We start from the raw sequence: 22872 nt of genomic DNA, 5'->3' as shown, positions 1-22872 counted from the left end.
TTATATTGTACGTAGAACATTTTGAAAAACCCAAATTGTTGATTTCTTTGGCTTCCCTCCAGTGGCGGAGAGGAGGTTTGAAAGTTTGCATCTGGAGGAAATGTGACGGCGAAAATATTTGCCCAAAAAAAATCTGTGTCATAGTTTTGTTGATGTAGCGTTGCAACGGTTGAACCTAGGCCCAGACACATTTGTGTCTCCAGCTTTTAAAGGATTTAATCTAAATGTGGTGTCGTTTTTTTTTTAACCTCAATCTTTGGCTACTCTAAAAAGCGTGACACTAGAGCCAAATGAAACCGGTTGACGCCCACGTCTGGTTCCAAGACACTTTATACACACACACAACTATATACACACACAACTATATATAAACTATATACACCCAACTCTTTATCAAGAGACAAAGATCACCCGTGTAGCCTTAACAGATTGTAGGAGCCAAGTGCTGTTAGCGAGTAGCACCGTGAAGGCCGGCACGTCACAGGAAGGGATGGCTGGACAGCACGACACCCGGGCACCATCGTCTCCCCAGTGGCAATGTTTACACACCGCTCCAGGGCCGAGGCAAGATGTTGACTACCTCGCCTGGTATGCAGGAGGTCATGGGTTCCATCCATGCTGACGCCTGCTGCTGTCTATTTGGAGTTTGCGTGTCTCTCTCCCCCCGTGGTCGAGTGGATTTTCCCTCCTGTTTTTACCTCCACATTTAGAATAATGCGTTTAGAGTATTTGACTGCTATAAATGACCACGTGATAAGTCGCTTCGTTGAGCTATCATTTGTGGCCAGGTCACTTCTGAAAAAAAGACTTTACAGCTCAGTGGGCCTTACCTGGTAAAATAAAAAATAATTTAGTTTCATAGTTTTACTCATTTGAGGTTGAGTCGACCTAGGGAAAGCCCTGGACCGGTTCAGATAATTGTTCCTGGTGTTGGAAACTATATCTATGCACACCACACACACACGACTATATATAACTTCGGATGCTTCCAAGGTGTAATGGTTTGCACACTGGACTTGGAATCCAGAGGTCGCCGGTCAAATTCTATCTGCACTGCAGGTGAAACAAGGGTGCAAGTTTTTCCCCGAAATCCCATCTCCCTCCCCCGCCCGTGTCCACCCAGCGGTGTGTATGAGTGCTCCACAGTCGGTCGATCGGTAGCTCACGTGTGGTGGTGGTGGGGTAAAGTGTGGGTACTTCCACTTCTTCCAGGACATCCGGTCAGTGTGGAAAAGTAGGCCAAAGAAATCTCCTAACCTAGACGCGTTTTCTCTTAAGAGACACGCTTTAGTGGAGGCCCCTTTCTGCCAGCGGTGGCGTGAGCTATCGATTGCACGGCTGCGCCCCTACCTTCTACTCTATACACGACAGCACACATGGGTTGCCTTCCAGCCGGGATCACGAGCAACATTTTTAAATATTTATCTCCAGGTCTGCCCGGTTCTGCGTGGGGCCCTTTTAAAGCAGAAAAAAGGGGCAATGGAATGTCCAAGCGTGACGGGCCAGAGAATGCCAGTTTCTTCTTATAAGGAATAGGCTCCAGCCCTCTTGTCATCTGTAATCCCCGTTAATGATCTCGCCTCGCGCTTAGCAGCCGCCGCTCCACACGCACCACCCGCTTCGTTTCATCATGGCGGCGGTGGCGGTGGTGGCGATAGTGGTGGCTGTGAAATGGGATGCCTCTTTGTGAAAAAGCATCCGACGCCTTCCTGTGTGAGCGGTCCGTGGAATGACACCGGAAGCTGAAGGAGCCGCAAGGGAGGGGGGAGCAGCCCCCCCCCCACCCCCGTAGTTGCACACGTGGCCTGGGGCGTTTGGCAGCGTCGTTCCCACGGCCAGTGGGAAGTGTGCCGGAACGGTGGCCCGAGTGGCCGGTTCGGTGATCCCCACCCCCCCCACCCCCCTGGCCAAAACCAATCTCGTGACCTTGACCCCGGTGTCCGCTGCTGCTGCTGCTGCTTCACCCGTTCTCTTCTTGACAGCTCGGCTCACTTGGAGCCCGACTGACCCCAGAAGCTGTTGCGTTGGCATTGGGTCACCAAGGGAAGTGAGACGCTCGTGCTCAAATTCCTCATCGTGGTGATGTAAAAAAATCTAAAAATTTGCGTTAAAAAATACAAAAGTTTCGAAAAACTACTCAACTCGAGCCCATGGCTATGTTCAGCTTTGTTTAAAAAGTAGTTTTTAGTTTTTCAGATCACTCCCTGACTTTTCTTACCAGTTGACTTGTTTATTAACATGAGTGCCATTTAGTCAAATAAAATTTGTTTACGAAATCAATGAGCCCAAATATTAATGTAGAGGTCCTTCGAAAAAGTGTTTTCTGTTTTAACAGGATAAAAACCATGTTTTCTATATGTTATTATTGTTATTCTTGTTTACAAAGGAAAGCCTCAGAATCAATGAGACTCTTTCAAGAGGGTCCTGCCAAGTTTTCACGGCAGGGGCCACTAACTGATGTGTCTATTCCGATTGGGTAATTATGCAGAGGTAATTTTTCACAATTGTAAAAAAAAATGAGGACGATCACGCCGGCACACAAGGGCCTATACTCTCGCCAATTTACATTGCGCGGGATCTTCTGACGTCCATTGTTGAAGCAGATGCCGCTAGGCGTGATGAAGATCGATACACTCGTAGTGATAACCAGGGCGGCCGCTTAATCCGAAGCGCATGGTTCTGCGCGACCAGCGGCAAAACGCGTCGTCACCGCCCCGCGTCGTTTTGTCAAATAAATGACTGAATGCTCCTTGGGGTCGCGGTGAATGCGTTTTTTGAGTCAAAATAAGCTGCACGTAAATGCATTCCATGCAACCCCAAATGGTTACGAGTCGGGACGCCGCTCTGAAAACGACTTGCGCGTAAGTCGCAGGCCGCTATGCCGCCAGTACAATCGTCGCGCTCACATACGGGACGACGCACACGCAGGGCTGTGCGCACGTGGATGGTGATTGTTGTACGTTGCAAAACTGGCAACTACATTTTTTGCCGGGTGTCATAATAACATGGCTCCCGATTCTGAAATGTAAAATAAGAACGGTTGGAACAACCCCGGTTACCGACCCAAAGTTTTTGACCCATGGGCTTTTCCAGAAGCACGGGGATTCGGCAGACCCCCGTACACACCGGTGCTGTCAGTGGGTCGCCCCTGGGCAAAGCGGACCTCTGCTCGCATCGATCGTGAAAACCGGGCATCCGTGCGCCGCCGACGGAGGGCTCGCTGGAGGAGAGGAGGAGAGCGTGGGTGGCTGGCTGGCTGGGTGGGCGGGCGATCTCTGGTGCAGTAATTACGGAATTCCTGCACACTGAGCGAGCACTGTAAGAGCGGGCGCAGTGTCGCCCGTTGTCCTCCGTGGTGAGGAGGGTGGGGGGAGGCCGAGTTTTGCCTGAACCCACCCGAGCCCAGGAGCAGGGTTGCCGCTGTCCTTCCTGGGTGTGGTCCGGCCACAGATGATGAACCGTAGTGTGTCTGTGTGTGTGTGTAAGCCGCTATGTGTGTGTGTGTGTAATCCGCTGTGTGTGTGTAATCCGCTCTGTGTGGTGGAGACCGGTAGCTTAGCGGTTAGTGCTCTGTGCTATCAACGCAGCGACCTGAGTTTAATCCCCGCTCGGGGCCAACACCAGTGACGATTATCTGAACAACCCTGACGCCTGAAATACATGAAGTTTGCGTCTATCTCTCTCTCTCTCCCCGTGGTTGCGTGAATTTTTCTTCGGGTCCTCTGATTTTAAATGTGGAGGGATAAAACCAACGTGCGTTTAGAGTATTTGGCTGCTATAAATGTCCACGTGATAGCCAGGTCGCTTCTGAAAAAGAGCTACGTAGCTCCAGTGGGCCTCACCTGGAAATAAAAAATAGTTCAATTGATTTTAAGTTTTATTTGAACCAGATTTCAGCTTCCACGCCCTTCGTGAACATGTTTAGAGTTTGCATCAGTCACTCCCCTCTCACCTCTATATGTAAACCAGCCCAAGATTTCCATACATCACGTGACTTCTGTGCGGTCACGCCCACTCTGAATCTCTCCTCTCTCTCCCCACGACCGCCCCCCCTGAAAACAGACGTTGCTCTTCCTGCTTGTTCCTTCTCTTTCCCTGTCTTCCCTTCCCACTCCTCGTCACCCTCTCATCCCCGATGTCTTGGCCGATCATTCCTCGGCTCAAAAATGTCTTAGTCCTTGGGCCAGATCAGAATTCGGCACAACGAGCGGTGATCATATTTAGCGATGCCAGTTTCTGTGTATGGATACTCTGATTATGTACTTATTCAACAAGGTCATTGATTTGTGGAGTTCGTACGATCTCTCCTCCTGTTCTGTTGCATGCGTTTCCTCCGGGGTTATCTGGATTTTTCTCCCATAGCTGAAACAAACCACACCTAGTAAACTGGCATTGGGCAAAAGCATCATAAATGCTGAAAAAGTGACCTGCGAATCGCCAATTGGGATCATCAATCGTAATCGATGCAAAAATGTACGACAACATTGAGAAGCCGACTGGTTACAATCCCAGTCTGACCACTCCAGAAAGCTTCATCACAGGCAGAGACACGTCCAGCACGTCTCACAACCACTGTGTTTAAAGGCTTACTGTCACTAGGCCTTGCATTAACCTATTTACAGACCCCTGCCGGTTGATGGCCTCTCCCACGCCTTGGCGTGTACAAGAATTGTTTCATGGCACTTCCATCACGCTCGTGGCGGAGTGGTTCGCGCGCACCGCGCTCCGAACCCGGCGACCCGAGTTCGAGGTGGGGGTGATGATCCCGACCGATTCTGAGTGCAGCCCTTTTCCACAAACCCGCATTGACCGGCGTGGTGAAGTATGGCCACGCCAAGCAACGACCACCGTGCAGCTAGGGCCTCGTCCAGCATTGAACAAAATGGCTGTGAATCGTTGTTGATGCATCGGGCACAGCGAGGATGAAGCGGCGGTGGTGGACCTCTCCCAAGGGGCCGTGGATAAACACCGCTGCGCCGTGAAGCGGCGACGGTGAAAGTGGTTAGCCGGTGACATCGGTGGCGATTTTTATCATCCAAAACCTTCCTGGGCCCTGCGTTTCCCCAACCCTCTCCCTTTCAACATCCATACCGGACATCTGTGAAAAAGAGCTTTATAGCTCATCAGATTCCTCCGGTATGAATACAGATTCTGATTCTGGATATGGTATCGTTTTGTGTAGCTTGGCTCGTACCCCACGACTATAGCTATTAGGCCTCATCCTCTGCTCTGAACTGCCCATTGTGTCTGTCTGCGGACACTTTTCTCCGAACCTGGCAATCGAAGTTAGATTCGTGGCCACCAATTAACAGCGTTGTCAAGTGATATCTGAAGCGCTCCTGGCATCGCTGCCCCCTTAATACAAAAACAACAACCCAACCACGTGAACCAGAGTAGTGAAGTATGGTCAAATCTGCTCCATGAAGACACGGTGTAGGGGAAGCCTCATTCTGGCAGTGGACTGATTGTTTATTACTTTTATTTTTTATTTACAACACATCACGATGATATGCTTCAGAAAAGCCCTGGATTTGGCATTCTTTGATTTCAGAAAATGTATCCCATAGGGTTCTATAAAAATCTGGAACGAATCTTAAGGAAGCCGAAACGGCCTTCGCTGGACCTCCTAGCTGTTGGAATGCAAGATTCCTGTCGGACATTCCTGGAATTCTTTCGTGTAGATCCCCTCCATGCCTCCCCCCTCCCCGGTTCAAGCGATGGCCAAATTGTGCTGAAATGTATTTCTCACACGCAGCCCAAAACTGGGGGTCCTAAGAACTTTGTCGACCCACAAAACGAGCAAAGGCGCAGCCCCTGCTCATTTGTTTGCCCGCATCATCGCCGCTGGCCGGACGGACCTCTGCTGGGCGGACTGACCCTTGCTCCCAGCGAACCCCGAGAACAGGCAGTCGGCGGCCAAAATAACAAGAAGAGACAATTTCTTTCGCGAATTCGCGACCTCCGATTAGCACGGTCGCCTACGTACGGTGCGAAAGAAGTTCAACCGTACGTACATAAACATTTCCAAGAGCCGCGACGCACGCGAATACGAGGCAGTGAGTTCCTTAATAAATAACTTCACGAAGCGGCCCTTTAAAGTGCCGCACGCGGCTCTGGAGACGCAGGTTTGCAGACCCCTGCCCTGCAGGGTATTTGGCCTACTCGTCCACGTTGAACAAACGTGTTGCAAGAGGTGGACGTGTTGCAAGAGGTGGACGTGTTCCATGCTTTACCCCACCGATCGACTAACTGCGGTGCAGTCACTGACAGCGCTGGGTGGACAGCAGAGGTGGGGCATGAGGGATCCGAGAAACTCGCACCCATTGGGTCATTTAGGAAGCCACTGAAGCTATGCACTTTTAAATCGAGATTGACAACTGATTTCTTTAGAACCGCTTTCTGTGTTTGGTTTGTTGTCCTTCCGCCGCACGTACAATTAGCACGGTTGGCTACGTACGGTGTGAAAGAAGTTCAACATACATACAACTGCAGCGCCAGGAATTGAACCAGCGACCTCCTCGATGTCATGTCCAGTGGTGTGCTCGCCATTACACCACCTGTGGTAAGAAAGATAAATAATAATACTTTGTCAGTCCACTGATGGGTGTACGCCTATCACTCCATGTCTGGTCAGTAGAGGTATTTCGAGCATACTTCACCACGCTGGTCATTGCGAGTTGGGGGGGGGGGGGGGGAATTAGAACTCTAGACCAGTGCAGATATCACTCACCACTGATGTTAGCCGTGGCACAAAATCAAACTCCGGTCGCCGGGTTCAGAGCCCTTTCCCCCCTTGTGCAAGCCATATGCAGTACATTTGAAAATATCTGCACATAAACATGTACATTTTAAAACATTATATGGCTGCGGAATGTGAATTATGTAAACGTGTTTCCACGTTTCTGCTGTGGGATGTGAGAGGGCTTGGTCATGAAACGGGTCCCAGAAAAACAAAGCTTGATGAGTAATTTCCAGGCGTCGTTATTGGAAGATGGTGCGAGTTTGAGGCTTTGTGCCAATGGTGCGGTGTGTCTGTGTGTCTATGTCCTCGTCTAACAGTAGTTTCCCCAAAAGTCTGTTAAGGCTACAGGGGGATCTTTGTCTTTGTGTCTATGCGTTTGTGCGTGGGGAGTGGTGGCACGGTGGTTAGCACACTGCGCTACAAACCCGGCGGCCCGCGTTCGATTTTTCGCCACGACCAATAATTGCGGAATATTCGAACTGATTCTGGACTTTCCCTAGGTCAACTCAGCCTAAAATGAGTATCTGGTGTGTTGTGTAAACATCAGTACTGTGACGGCCGGGCGTGGTATTAACCACTCGCCCCCTCGTGTGCCGTGCCGGCCTTCGTGTGTGCGCGCTAACAGCACTTGCCCCTACAGTCTGTTAAGGCTGTACGGGGATCTTTGCGTGTACGTGTGCGTTCACACGTGCAATAATTAGATAGCGTTGGGGAGGGTGTGTCTCTGCATGCGAGCGTGTGTGTGTGCGTTGGTGTGTTTTATTAATTTATTCGGTGGCTTAAGTACACTTTACTCAATTTGGCCTTCCTCACAAGGCAGCTTGTGGCTTGGCTCGTGAGCTTGGGACCGTTGCAAGGAAGCAAGGGGCCTTGGGCAACGTATCTGCGGCTGCTGCTGCTGCTGCGGGCTGGTGGTGTGGCTCTGACACGCCCTTGTGAGTTGAGCGGCCTTGTGTGCGGTGGGTTGGATGCGCGGCGATTCGAATATTATCAATATTTTCGTGGGTCAATTATTTATGTAAATTGAAATTGTCTGGCGATGCTCATGCTGCTGCTGCTGCTACGCCATTTGAGCCTTGCCACCTGGCCCTGCTTGGTCCCGAGCGAGATTTGAGATGTCTCGTGAGGCCAGCGTAGCACGGTTTGGTTCCGGCTCTGTACGGCAGTGGAAAACCCACAACCATGAGGGCCCCATGCTGGCTCGGCTCGGATGTTCCAGTGGAAAAGGGGTATTAGTGGAGAGAGTGCAATGTGTTTATGAAGGGGCTCCACAGTGGAGAGATGTTAAATACCTCGCCTTGGTATTCAGGAGGTTGTGGGTTTAATTCTGACGCTGACGCCTGCTGCTGTATATGTGAAGTTTACGTGTCTCTCTATCCCCCCGTGATTGTGTGGATTTTTCTCTGGGTCCTCCAGTTTTCCCCTCCATTTTAGAATCATAGTGCGTTTAAAGTATTCAGCTGCTGATTTCAATTTCCACATGATAAGCCACTTCGTTGAGCTATCATTTGTGATGGCCAGTTTACTTCTGAAAAAGCTTATAAAGCGAAGTGGGCCTTACCTGGTAAAATAAAAAATTGTTTAATTTACAATCGCAGAAAAAGCAGGCTCACTTCCTGGCCTCGCGCAACATTGCCAATTCATGGCAGACTTTGTTCTGGGACTCCTCTAGGTCCGCTTGGCATTAAGTGTGCACCGTCTAACTGGGGAGACCAAAGTGGCGAGGTGTGGTGCTGGCCACAATTCTTCCTCCGTGAGCGTTAGCCGTGATAGGGGCTCGCTTACAGGACGTGGCCATGACAGTCCAAGTAGCTCAACCGATCATTATCTTGTCGCCTTACAGAAAATCGGTCTGCGCTTATTGTGCAGCAGTGGATAAGTGACTGTATCTCCATGATGATGTTTTTTGGGTGAGATCGCACAGGGGAGACAAAGGCGGCCGGGCTTGGTGCTGGCCACCCACCCCCTCTTGTGCCGTGCCAGCTTTCATAGGTGCTACTCGCTAACAGCACTTGCCCCAACAGTCCATTAAGGCTACACGGGGGATCTTTGTCTTTGTGCACACGTGTTGCCATTTGTGGAATGGGAAAAAAAATGTGGAATTGTCCATAAAAGGAAACGCGCGCACAGTGTCCGTGAGACGGCGCAGTGGAGCAGACGCGGCCCGCTAACCGCCCCTACGTGTCGACCATCACGCCTGCCCGAAACATAATGCCCGTTCCGTTTGTACACAGATCGCTGTGGGTGTGTGCGTGCCACAACAACGAGCGGAGCTCCGGGCGACTAAAACGCGTCTAGTTGGCACGGTGGGGGAGCGCAGGTGACGTGTTTGTCGTTTGTCGCACGTCGGTGAACTCACCGCACTTGGGACTGTGACCCCCTGCCAGCAGCGAGCCTTGGATGCTTTACATGACCTCGGAGTGCACCTAGCCTGGCACACGCGCTGTGGTGATGTCACTGCCATTTACTAGTGAATGGCGGCTATTGTTATTATTGGTGCAACGTGCATTCGTGCGTGGGGAGCGGCGGTATCGTGGTTGGCGCACCGCTGTGGGCTCGGCTCGCAGCCAACATCGGTGGAGAAATATCCGAAAGCAGCCGTGGGCTGACTCGGCATTATATCGGTTACCGGGGAGATAAAGGCAGCCGAGTTTTGTTCAAGCCACCCACACCCCCGTTTTAAGACTCGAGCGTGTATCTGTTTAGCGAGTCGGGAACTCCAGAGACCAGGGACCAGCCTCGCTTGTAAGAGTGACTGGCCCGGGTCACCGATGTGATGAAGGCAGTGATGTAAACGTCCAAGTACAAAGGTTGAAGCGAGTAAAAATCGGTGCGAACAGAGAGCTCGCTTGTGCCGTGGCGGCTCCCCGAGAGCAGTGTCACGCTGGGTAGTAGTCGGAGGCTTTTGGAACCAATATCCATAATAATAACCCGCGACAGCCAATCGGTCAACATGCCAATTAGTTATTAGTTCGGCACAACTCTGCTTGTCGCCTGATGATGCTGGTTGTAATTGCCGGCGTTACGTCACGGTGCTCTAATTGTTAATGTCGTGAGTTTTACTCTCCAACGCGCCGGTGTGCTCAACTAGCAACTCATACTCTAAGGTTTTTTTCGGTAAAGTCACATAGGTAAAAAATTCAATAAAAATTAATAAACGTAATAATAGAAATAAAATAATGAAACGTCGTGATTTATTATTTTTTTTCTATTATTACTTTTATTAATTTTAATTTTATTTTTTACTTACGTGACTTTACCGAAAAAACCTAAGAGTATGAATCCTTGCAGTCACGAAAGGTTCAAATCTAGAACTAGCAACTAATCGGCACGTTTTGTTTACCTGGCACAATCTTACTAATCGGCTGTGTCGGGTGGTGGCGGGTTTCACGACACATTTATACTTATGCGATCGAACCCCCCCAAAAGCCTCTTCTGAATCACTTTGAGCAACTCGCCGCAACGGGTCTGTTGCGGCTACACGGGGTGGGGTGGGGGGGATCTTTGTGCATTGGCGGAGGTGCGTGGGGGGGGGATGGAGCGGCATGGGGTGCCGTGTGGGCGAGCGCGCGCCTGCAGCAGCGGCTGCGACGGGGCCTTGCCGACTCGCCCGCTGACCATAGAAGGAAGGAAAGAGCTCCGATGTAATCTAGGATTTGTTTTTGCTCGGGGTCTGCGCCGCATGAATTTGCGTCGGAATGGGCGGCTGTTTTTGCCGTCACGTCATCCCGAGAGATGCAGAAGTCCCGTTGGTCGTTTGCGTGAAATATCCCCAAGTGAGATATCTTAGCCCCTAGCTGGAACGATAATTGTTATTTTATTCTTTCGCACGATGGCAGCAGCCCGTATGTTCATGAGCCACATGGCGGTGTCGAAGTTTGGTGCTGCTGGCTCCGATGAGAGGGCTTCAGTGGAGAGAGTTTGCGTCGTTTTGCTCTTCCTCCTCCTCCCCCTCCTCTGTTGAAGGAAGCGCAGGCCACCACAGTGGGTTGACTTACACGGTCCATGGACGGCCACCTTCTGTAGGTTGTCCACCTCTTGCCTGGATTCATGTCACCTTGAACAAGGCTCATGCCGTCACCTAGGGGATATGGACGTCGTTAATTCGAATCCGTAAAAAACACACTGATCCCCAAACATGAAACGAATGCCTTGCCAAACAGCACATTGACTCCAGGTGCGGTGGCCACGTGATTTCCCCGTGCTCTCTGACCTCGGTAACCTGGGGGGAGGGGGCCCATACCCCATACTAATAAACTAAACTATTTAGTTTTACCAGATGAGGCCCACTGAGCGATGTTTCTTTTTTTTCAGAAGCAACCTGGCCACAATTGATAACTCAACGAAGTTGCTTTCATCACGTGGAGATGTATCGCTGGAGTGATGTTGATTCTAAATGTGGAGGGGAAAACCCGGAGAGAACTCCACGCGACCACGGGGAGAGAGACGCGGCAAACTTCAAATATGCAGCAGCAGGCGTTAGGGTCGAACCCATGACCTCCTGCACACCAGGCGAGGTTGTTAACATCTCGCCAGCGTGGCGCCACGTTTGGGAAATGCTGATCCTAAGGCTTTTCAGATGTGTTTCCATTGGGCTAAATGTAGGTCGGAGTTGTTCATAGCCCCGGGAGGGGTGGGTGGGTGGTGAAGTTGACCGTTGTTTACACGCGTTGCTGCTGCTGGGGGTTTTAGTTGAGTGTATTTTGTTTAACCAGGTGGCGGCTCAAAAGAGCCGTGATATTCTCATTTGCAAGAGTGACACTGGGTCACCAATGTGACAGAGAGAAATTAAACGAAGTGCAGTGCGTGCCCGTGTGTGTGTCCGTGTGTGTGTGTCCGTGTTTGTGTGTCCGTGTGTGTATCCGTGTGTGTGTGTGTTCGTGTGTGTCCGTGTGTGTGTGTGTGTCCGTGTGTGTGTGTGTGTCCGTGTGTGTCCGTGTGTGTGTGTCCGTGTGTGTGTGTCCGTGTGTGTGCTTGCGTCACCCGTGTTTATTTTGTCCGAGCTCTCTGCTTTACTGATCACCGGAGCCAAAGGAAACTTTCAGGAGCACTTCCTTTACGGATGTTTCCTTAATTTTTGCAGAAAGACCAGGAATTATTTTTGGGCTAGTGTTTAGCTAAACTCGCACAAGAGCTTTTAGTAGCTTGCAGAGTACGTGATCTTTGACCCAAAACACTAATACGAATCGTCATGTTGGCGAGCAAAACGGATCGAGTCAGGTGACAGGTGAAAACACTTTTCTTCTTGAACATTCTAAACAACTACGTACTTTTTTACTATCGAAACTTTTTTTTTATCTTACCAGGTAAGACCCACTGAGCTTTGTAGCTCTTTTTCAGAAGCGACCTGGCTCTCAAATGACAGTTCGAACAAGTGGCTTATCATGTGGACATTTACAGCAGTTAAAGACTCGTGTGGCGATGTCGATTCTAAATGTAGAGTGAAAAACTGGAGGACCTGGAGAAAAATCCCCGTGACCCCAGGGAGAGAGACACCGCAAACTCCAAGTATACAGCAGGCGTCAGGGTAGGGATGGAATCCCCGACCCCCTGCATAAATGGCGAAGTAGTTAACATCTCCTAGCCACCGTGGTGCCTTTCAGTCCCGCACGCAGAGGCAGATCTACAAACTTTCCAATGGGGAGGGATCCTGAAATGCCAAGCCTTTTATATAGATGTAGGGGTGTTACGGAGGGGCTGTTATACAATGGGATCACACGGGAAAGAAACACAGTGGGCGTGGCTATGTCGGTGCACGGGGAGGTGCTCCCAGCGACGTCCGCACCGGGCAGCCTGGGGGGCTGACTCGGAGCTGGGATCCCCCAGGGGCCCCACCCCTCGGCGGGGGTTTTGGTATATAAGGGGATGAGCCGGAGGGCTCGGGGAGAGAGGTTGAAGCTAACCAGTGAAGACAGAAGATCGTCTAGATAGAGCCCTGGACTCCCCTGGATCGCCGCCCTTGTCAGGGCCGATCAGGATTGAGCCAGTGGCGTGGCCCCGAGAGCCAGAGCCGGTACTCTTGTAAGAGCTTGTCTGGGACTCCGGGTGCCGTAAGCCCGACTTGCCAGGGTTGGGCTAGCTAGCCTCCCCTAGCCCGTTAGTGGAGGACCAAGAGGTAGGCTAGGCGTAGCTAGAGTGTGTATTTCCAGTTAGACGGGTGAGGGGGCTGATACCCCCTCCAGTGTTGTATGTCCAGTGTTGTGCTGTACCTGACACGGAATAAATACGTGTGCCTCCAACCCCGGCGTCCAAGTCTCCTGGAACATTATTACATAGGGACCCGACAATAATATGGCAAGAGAAAAACATTCAAAGTATTTGCTCTGGTAGGTAAATATTAATTTTAAAAAGGCCATTGTTCGCGGTCTCGAGGTGGGGGCATCGTGCACATGGCCACTGCCCACGTGGTTGGCTGCTTAAACAGCGGCGGCGTGCGAGGGAGCGGTGAGACATTCACCGCGTCGTCGATGGCGAGTGTCTCGTTGATTCTGTGTCACCAGGCGAGACCTCACTAGACCAGGATGGGCCTTATGCGCAAAAGAGCGAGTGGGCCAGTGAGGTGATTAAGATCTCGAGTGAGTAGATGAGTAAAGTGGATGAGTGAGAGGTGGCTGGGTGAATGATTGAGCGAACGAGTGGGTGATTGAATGAGTGAGTGAGATGATGGGTGAGTGGTCAAATGATTGAGTCGCATGAGTGAATTCCAATTCAAGTTGAGTTTGTTTAGCGAGGTGAGGCACCAAGATCGTGTCATTTGCAAGCGTGAACTGGTCACCAATATTACAAGATGAAAACAAAATAAATGACAGCAAAGTAGCAAATATAAACCATAACAAAATCAACTGTCACGTGAGAAATGGAAAATATCGATGATAAAAATAAATTACCCGTAGCGCACATAATAATTTGACGTCGATCGTAGCACTATTACAAATTGTGTGACGCGACACATGAAACGGAGATATAGGTTGGTCATTGTGCTCGGTAGACGAGGGTGTCACGTGGGAGGTGCGGCCGCGAGTGAAGTTGTCGTACAGAGTGGACGTTGCGAGGACGAGATCGGTGCGGGACGTCCACGGGGGCAGGCTGACCGGAAGCAGGGGGGTGACCTCCACGCGCTTCCTCCCCACGGCGCACGGAAAATCTCCTCTTGCCGAGCAAACAGGAAGTCGGTACCTCCACGGGCAGAAGGGGGGGGGGGAGCGGGGGGGTGGATGGGGGGTGGATGGGGGGTGGATGGGGGGGTGGATGGAGGCGGTGGGTGATCCGTTTCCTGTGGGCTCGTTCTCTCCGGGGGAGGCTTGACGCCGTGCTTGACACGAGGGGGTGCACTGCTCGCGAGCGGTGCGTTAACAAATGCTACCAGTATGTCAAACACTCATTCATTGGCTCAAGGGGGGGGGAAAAAATCTACTTCCACATGTAGAGGACTGCAGAGCTTGGGCAATTGTTGGTGGCGTCGGCCTCACCGCCTGGCTGCTGCCTTCCAGCTCGGCTGTATCCAGTCTGTCATCTCGCGACATCTCGGTCTATTGCCAACGTCTCTTCTGTCAACTTCTTGTGGTGAGTTGTCAGAGGAGATACAGACATCTCTCCCTCTTATCAATGTCTCTCCTTTCATCTCTATATCTTTAAGAGTTTTTTTGTTATTAAATTGCGTAAATATAAATGTGTTGTTTACCCCGCCACCACCCGACAGCCAATTACTAAGGTTTGTCACGTAAACAAAACATGATAATTGGTTACTGGTTCAGCACACCGGTGTTTAACGACACATTTATATTTACGCGATCCAACCCAAAAAACCTCTCATGAATGATATTGATCGCGAAAGCCCCACGACGTGTTAGACTGATCTCTACATCTCTATCCATTGTCATATCTCTTGAGTCGTATCGCTACATCTCTGTGTAATTGCCAGTGTCTCGTCTGTAAGCTCGCTACGTCTCTCCCTCTCTGGTCTCCGCCTCCTCTGTCATGTGACCAAAGCGTGTTGCTGCTGAGCCCAGGGAGAGAGACGCGTGGAGGGTGGAGAGCTCGCGCCCCACCACTCCACGGCGCTGTCGCTTCACCGACGCTCTCCCTGCTGACTCTCGGCACATTCCAACTTAAGAAACCACGGTTTGAGCAGGGCTCCCGTTCTGCATCTCCGCGTACAAATAAATAAATCGTAGGTGCCTCGGTCTTTCAGCAGCAACTGTTTAAGCAAGCAAATGCGCAAACTCTGGTTTCGGTTTTTGACTTTCTGAGTGTCGTAAAAATAATAAACGCACGTGCGCACGTACGTGGAACTTCTTTGGCCCCGTACGTAGCCACCCACTCTAATCGGAGATGCGTGGGGGGGGGGGGGACAACAAACTAAAAACAAACACGAGAATCCCTGCCACTGCAGGAAGAAAATTACAACGGGGTCAACCCTGCAGTCGGAATCCCCTCCGTCGGCTCTGAGTTAATAAATAAGGGAACTTAATGAGGAATCGAATGCAGAAACTGGGGATTAACCTTGACAAAAAGGTTAACCTGATACACTCAGCGCATTGTTCCGTCACCCTGTGGACGTAAAAGGGAAGACGTGTAGCAGGCGATAGGTCGGGGCTGTGTCCGTTTCTCGCTGCTGAAAATAAGTGAATGGCTCAGTGGGCCTTACCTAGTAAGATTACAAAAAATCTTTAGTTTTATTGCATATATTCTGAAAGGGATTTGTTGACCTCGCCTATAATTTGCACTATCGTGTTTTTTGTTTTGTTTGTTGTTGTAAAGTTCTGACCTGCCCCTACTGGTACACCTGTGAAAAGGACCTTCACAGAATATGTATTTATACTGGATTCCTCCAGTCTACATACGTATATTTTCATCTTCTTAGCAGAGACATGCAATTGGCTCTTGTGCTGCACAGTGACGTGCTACGATGAAGGTTTATTTCCTGAGACATTGCCTTCTTTTACGTACTTACCGTACGTTGAACTTTATTCGCACCGTAGTAGCCAACCGTGCCAGTCGGAGGGCAGTGGGGGGCCGACTCTTTCCGACCGACGTCACGGGACCGTTAACGTTCGCCGTGCAGCAGACGGGGCGGGCGCGCGGTCGTCTTCGGTGGTGACCGCACACCGCGGCGGTATTAACCGGGGCGGTAACAACCGGGGCCCCGATTCCAACCGCGAACCTCTGCGACGAGGCGGCGAAACGCGCGGCCGGCGGGCCCCAGCGACCGCCGCCTCTGCCGCCACTGGGCTCTCCGCGTCACGAGCCAGGTCGGTGTTTGTAAAGTTGCCGTCGACCCGAAGGACGGCGGGAAGCCTGCGGGCGAGCCGACCGCGGTTGAACGGCGCGCACGCGTGTGTGTGTACGTTCGTTGAGCTTCTTGCTCACCGTACGTATTAAACCATGCTAATCGTAGGTTGCCGAACGAGTACATGATAAGGTCTCACTCGTTGCCAGGATACCTCGCTGATCTCGTCGGGGAGCATAAACCATCACCAGGCGAACTCGAGACATCCTCGCAGTGGCGGATTTTGGCTGGCCACCGAAAAAAGATGATCACCGCATCGCGCGCTTTCAGATGCGCCTCTGCGGCCATCTGGAACGCTCTTCTGATATTTGGAAGCCACTGGAGCTACACACTTTTAAATAATCTGGATTGAAAACAATTTCTTTAGAACTGCTTTTTGTGTTTAGTTTGTTATCTTTTCTCCGCACCTCCGATTAGCACGGTTGGCTACGTACTGTGCGAAAGAAGTTCAACGTACATACGTACACAATTGGAAGTGCGCACGCGCGTGCTAACTTCACCAGATGATGATGCCGCTCCACCCACGCGGAGTGGAAATCTCTTCTGAACAAACCCGCCGGCTGGCTCACGCCCCGACGTGCCGCTACTCGTGCTGACAGTTCCACATTTGTGCACAATCGCGATTTGATGTTTGATAATAATAATGAAAATATACATCACAAAATCAGACAGTGGCTGCAGTCAGACTTGCCCATGGGGTCGCCCATTACGACCACCCCCCCCCCCCGTGCCCCCAGCACGGAGGAGGAGGAGGAGGAGGCTAAAGACCGACAATTGAAGTGACAAGGATCCCCACTCACGAGCGTGCGGCACCGACGGTGCCGTCTCAGCCGCAGTCCTCCGGCCTCCGCCGCTCCCCCCCGGGCCGGCGAGCGCCGCGGCCTCCCCCTCGCGACGACGCAGCCCGTCCCGTCCGAGGAGAGTTGCCTGGAATTTGGATTATTTATCGGCGACTTTGCTCAGGTCTCCGGGAGTCCGAGGGCTCCGTTGGCTGAAGGGGGTGGAGTGGGGCGTGGGAGCGGCTTCTAGGAATCTCTAGCCGAAGTGTTGCATCCCCGTTTCTCCCTCTAAGTCTCTCTCACACACGCGCGCTTTCTCTATTTTTTAATATTTAAAAAAAATAAACGAAAATAGGTGGTAAGCCCTCGGGGGGTCTCGTCGTCCCGAGGTTCGGACGCGGACATTGCGCAGGCCCACGAGCCAAAACGACGCGTGCGTGCCACACGAACCGCGCGAGCGGGAAGATCCTTTCGAGGTTTTTGTGGTTGTAGTCGTGGGCCTCCGGTGAGGGGGGGCACGCGAGCAGCTCGCAGGCTGGTGGGGGGGGGGGCCGGAGGCCCTCCGAGTGGCGAGGGGGCGAACACCTTGGGTTTGGTGGCGTCGTTCTCCCAGCCCACGCTCCGCGGGCCTGGTGAGGCGAGGTTGTGTTGTAAGGAGGGGTGAGTTGAGGTGACGGTGAGGTTGGGGTGAGGTGTTGGGGCGAGGCGAGTTGAGGCTTCACCCACATGGCAGGGCTGAACCTCCAGCCCCTCGCGTCCTCCGCTCTGTTCCAACGTCGCTGGGTGAGGCCCAAGGAGCCTGGACCCACGGCGACTCCCCAGAGGTGGGTGCTGCTCCTCATCTTCATCGTCAACTTGTCGATATCATCATCACCATCATTGCCATCATCATCATCATCACCATCATTGTCACCGTCATTGCCATCATCATCATCATCACCATCATTGCCATCATCATCACCATCATTGTCACCGTCATTGTCATCATCTTCATCTTGTCGGCATCATTATCATCATTTTTGTTGTCGACATTGCCACCTTCATTATTGCATTCACCATCCTTGTCATAGTCATCAACATCATCATTGTTGTCATCTATGTTAACATCATCAACAGTATCATAATATCATCTTTAAATATGTCTTCATCGTGAACGTTAAGATTGGTTGCTTTTAGAATGTTCTGACCTGAGATTCTGGTCAGCTGTTGTTTCGAGCAACCGATGCTGACTTGAATGAAACTTAATTTGGAAAGCCATGCAGACTAAATTGTACACACACTTGTGGTCAAGGTAAACACATGTATAGTACGTCCAGTGTGTATATATACATATATATACATGTATACACATGTATATATGTATATACATGTATATACATGTATATATATGTATATACACATGTATATATATACATTATATATACACAGCCTGGCTTGTCTCGGCTCACGAGTGAGATACGTTCCACGAACATTGTTCGGTAAATCTTGACTTAAAGCTTTCGTGACTGCAGGAATTCATATTCTTGGGTCTTTCGGTAAAGCCACGTAGATCAAAAAAAAAAAAAAAGCAAGATTATTTATTTATTTTCTATTTTTAAAGCCCCAAGAATATATATTGTCCGGTAATCGAAAACTCGTTAAGCGATCGTCGTATTCCCATCAAAATGTTCACACTCTTGAACAACGTGTTCTAACCTGAACAATACACGTCATTTTACAATAAAGTAATAAAATATAAAATGTAACACTTGCTACACATGAAGAACCACGGTGCTTGCAGGGGCCTGGAATTTCTGTTTGAACGATAGATGTTCTTATATTAATTTGCATAGCGCCTCAACCAAGGTGCTGAACAAAGAATTGCCAATTGTACAGCAGAATAGTAGTGTTGTGAGACTGAGAGGAGTTGATGGGAAGGATGTTAGCGGGTGGAGGTAGAGGTTGTAGGTGGCATTGACCTGACGCTGGACTCTGACACTTGCCTCTGTTTCTCAAGACACAGCTCAGTGTAGCGCAACATCGCCTCGCGTATCGTGGCATCGCCTCGCGCATCGCACGATTCGCTTCCCCGCTACGTTCGTGGTTCCGATCACGGCGAGTCGTAGATGGGCCGGTCCGTCCGCCCTTCCTTCGATTTTGTTTCTGTTTGCTTGGGCCAAGTTCAGGCAGGGTCAAAGTTGGGGTGGGCGTCTCCCCTTCATCGTTCCCCTCACTTCGTCTCGAGCCTGAACGGGCCTCTCCGCTCGCGGCCCACTCGCCGGCCTCGTCGCGCAGCAGCTCACGGCGGACGCGGTGCAGCGACGAGCAGCAGATGGAACTGCTCACAAAACTTCGTCACTTGGCTGGGGGGCGGGAGGGGCTGGGGGGTGGGGAGCGGGGGAGCGCGCACCACGACACGCGCAGGGCCACGCAGGGCAGCCGGTAAACGAAAGAGCCGCGGGACGCTGCCGCCACGGGCCGCGTGTCGTTCGATCGGTCTGCGCTCGCTGAGCGATCGTTTCGGGTAAAAAATATATATAATGGGTCTAAATTAAAATAGCGAATTCTCGTACAAAGAACGCTCCTTACATGAGACCAGCCCGTGTAGGTGTTGAATTAAATGCACGCAGAAATGAGTTTTAGGTCAAAATAGTCGACATGTGACTGATTCCATCCAGTCACGGACGGTGATGATCAACCATTGTCGCAAACGTCTCTTCCTGGCCGGGCGGCTCGCCTGGAGAGCGAGTGGCTCACGGTCGCAAGGTTGCGAGTTCAACTCCTGCCCTTGGGGGGGGAGGTCAATAAAACCAGTACCGCTTTGTGAGCAAGTCAAGAGTGGTGGTAATCCGATGAAAACGCTCGCTGCTGCCATAGGAATGTGGAATTTCCACCGCTGCCTCATTTGCCCAAGAAACCACTTGGGTCGTGGTTTTCTTTTTCGTAAGCCGCGCTGATTTTTTCGAACTCCCCATGAAGAAAAAACAAACCACCGCGTGTTTTAACGGCCTGGGACTTAAATATCGCCCGGCCTTTCCCTCCTCTGGCCCTCTCCTCTCCCCTGGCCTCCCTGCCCCGGACCCCTGGCCCTGACGCCCCCCCTACAAGGCGAGGCAGAGTTATTATTGGCGGCGGTGTCGCTGCGCTCACAGGGAGTTAAATGGGGTGGCGGTGTGAGCGGTGGCGGTGGTGGGTGCAGTGGTTGCCACCTATTTCCACTGTAGACCGAAGCCCCGGGGCTATTTGTCAGCCAGCCCTCGCTCCCTTGCTATCACAATGTGCGTGCGCTGCAGGCTCGGTGCGGCAACACCGGCACCACACATCTCGGTGCAGATGAATTGCTGGCTCGGCCCATCGTCCCTCTGGGGTCGAGAAAATGTGTACCAAGTTGTGGGGAAGCCTCCAGTGGGAATGCAGAATTTCCACCACGATGTGAGGGCAGTAAACAGGACCTCATCTTTCATTTCCTGCTCATATTTTGAGTTTCAGCGCTCCCTTTTGGAGTGGAACAAACTAATGACCGTATTCTCCGGGATTATAAGACGACCTGGAAAGTACGACGCACCCCAAACTTGGTTAGTAAAGTTATAAAAATCTGGTCTTACAAACACGCGCACACCTAATGCACCTTCCGGAGTTTTAAACGCGCGCGCACCTATAAATTAACAGGGCATAGGAAGTTAAAATGTGGAGCGTATGGCTCTGAGCGCACAAGCCTGCGCTGACGACCCTGCGGGCGGCCCCTCCACCTCGCCGTCTACGGCCGCTGGCGCTGGCCCACGCTGCTCGGGGGAGGGGGGGTGGAGATGATGGCGTGACGAGTGGCGCGGGCGACGCTGCCGACAGGCGAGGGGGGGCCCAGGCTCCCCGCCCCCCCCGCGTGAAAACGCGACACCGGCGATCTCGGAATGCGTCGCCTCGTAAATCTGCCGTGGGGAGTTCTCCAAAAAATAATTTGGGCAGTGGTACGGCTCCCCCCACCCCCCACCCCCTGTTCGTCATCGTCGTCGTCGTCGTCGCCGCAAGCCCAAGAGGGTGATCCAGACACCTGTCGTCGTGACCGCTCCGCTATGAATAGCGGAGCGCGTGAACTGGCGCTCCCGGGGCCGTTGGAGGGCGTGCGGACCGCGGTGGGGGCCGGTGGGGGGGGGGGGGCGGTGAGAGGCGTGCTGGGAGCTCGAGCGAGGACGCTGCGGTCATTCGCTCGCTCGCTCCTCCGGGTGCCTCAGCAGAGTCGTCGTTGCACGAGCGGATGTGAAGTCTCTCCTCCCGAGCGTCGCCGGGGGTTCCGCTTGGGCATCGCCGCACAGCTTCTGCGTGCCCATTTCTCCTGGCCCGAGAAGACAAAGAGGAAAAAAGCTACATTTTTAAAATAAAAATAATAGTGTCGCTCGCGGCAGCGCTTCCCCACGTCGGTGAAATCGAAGTGCGCGCGTCGAGACGTTCCGGGGAGGTTCCTGCCAAGATGGTCGGCTCCCAGTCGTCGTCGGGCCGGCCTCCGGCCATCCCAGAGCACCAGGAGGCCGCGTTCGAGGCGGAAGAGCCGTGGTTGGTGCCGGAGACGGCCGTGCTGCTCACCGAGGGCCCGGCCCCGCCGATGAGCGCGGTGCCTCCGGCCACGCCGCCCGAGTCGAGGGAGGTCGCCCGGTCGCGCGTGCAGCGCCGTAAGAGCGACGTGCGCGTCTACAAGGAGTTCTGCGACTTCTACGCCAAACTGTGAGCCGCCAACGCCGCAGTCCCGCCCAGCCTCCGCCCTGGCACGGCCGCCGTGGTGCTGTGCGCTTCGGGCCACGGTAGTCAACATCTCGCCACGGTGGCGAGATGTTGACTACCGTGCCTTGCTTACAGGAGGCCGTGGGTTCGATCCCTACCCTGACGACGCCTGCTGCTGTCTATTTGGAGTTTGCGTGTCTCTCTCCCTGTGCTCACGTGGCTTTTTATTTGGGTCCTCCGGTTTTTCCCTACACGTTTAAAATCGACACGCATTTCGAGTATTCGGCTGCTGTACATTTCCACGCGATGATGATGACGATTCACTTCGTTGAGCTATCATACCACCATGCCAGGCCATTATCACATCGTTATTTACAAACTCTTTTTATGATAATTGGTTCTTTACCCTTCTATCTGGCAACAAAACTGACACCTTTTTGCAAGGAGTCATAGTGTAAACTCTTTTTATTTTACCAGCTATGGCCCACTGAGCTATGGAGCTCAGTGGGCCATAGCTGGTAAAATAAAAAGAGTTTGTAAATAACGATGTGATAATGGCCTGGCATGGTGGTAACACTAATGCCTCACAGCAAGCAACCCCTGGGTTGAATTCCTGACTCGGGCATCTTCGTTTGTGGAGTTTGTATGTTCTCCCTCTTGTGCAGGGGTGAGAGTGGGTGAGTGTGGTGTCGTGGTTAGCGCGCTGCGAACCCGGCGACCCGAGTTCAATTCCTGCTCATGGCCAACGCCAGTGACAATTATCTGAACCGGTCCTGGGCCTCCCCTAGGTCACCGCATCGCACGCTTTCAGATGCACTTCTGCGGCCATCTGGAACGTTTTTCCTTCCAATATTAGGAAGCCGCTGGGAGCGATGCACTTTGAAATCATCTAGATTAAAATCTATTTTCTTTAGAAGTGATTTTTGTGTTTAGTTTGTTGTCCTTCCCCCGCACCTCCGATTATCGCGGTTGGCTATGTATGATGTGAAAGAAGTTCAACATACATACAGATGGAGGAGGGTTTACTCTCAACTGCACACAGATTGAATCAACAATCCACGGCTGTACTGACGTCTTCCTGTTGTGTGTCGCTGTGAAGGCGCAGAAGTCTGCTTTGCGCTTGTAGGGTTTGTGAATGTGGAGTTGGTGATTGTGTTGTTGGTGATTGTGGAGTTTTGTGATCGTGGAGTTTGCGTTTGTGGAGTTTAGTTCGGAGCACACACAGGCTGAGGCCACGAGTGCAGCCGATGAGCAATCTCACGTGAATGTGTACACACCCAGAGGAGATGATTTCATTCTATAATTAACAACTGTGCTACCATACTCCTCTCTCTGCTGTGAAGAAGGGCCATCGCCGCAACCACCGCCTA

General features: G+C 51.9%; 1 protein-coding gene across 5 annotated transcripts in view; it reads left to right on the top strand.

Moving 5' to 3' along the window:
- The window catches only part of LOC133357400 (LIM and senescent cell antigen-like-containing domain protein 1), a 47384-nt gene that overhangs the window by 9199 nt on the left and 15313 nt on the right, over positions 1-22872 (top strand). Inside the window, exon 1 of one of the 5 annotated variants that reach the window (XM_061575314.1) lies at positions 7569-7677. The exons of 2 other annotated variants lie outside the window; for them this stretch is intronic. Coding sequence is in view for 2 of the 3 variants with exons in the window: in XM_061575311.1 (XP_061431295.1) it covers positions 21255-21505 (251 nt within the window). In the remaining variant the exon portion in view is untranslated. Of the gene's footprint in view, positions 1-7568; positions 7678-20985; positions 21506-22872 lie in introns of those variants that run through there. 2 more of the 5 variants (XM_061575311.1, XM_061575310.1) reach the window with 2 other exon arrangements.

The sequence above is a fragment of the Lethenteron reissneri genome, chromosome 58 (assembly GCF_015708825.2).
Source record: "Lethenteron reissneri isolate LAM-NWPU_2019-01 chromosome 58, ASM1570882v1, whole genome shotgun sequence".
NCBI classification, from domain to species: Eukaryota; Metazoa; Chordata; class Hyperoartia; order Petromyzontiformes; family Petromyzontidae; genus Lethenteron; species Lethenteron reissneri.
The sequence above is the reverse complement of the archived record's forward strand: the minus strand, read 5'-3'. Positions and strand labels throughout refer to the sequence as shown.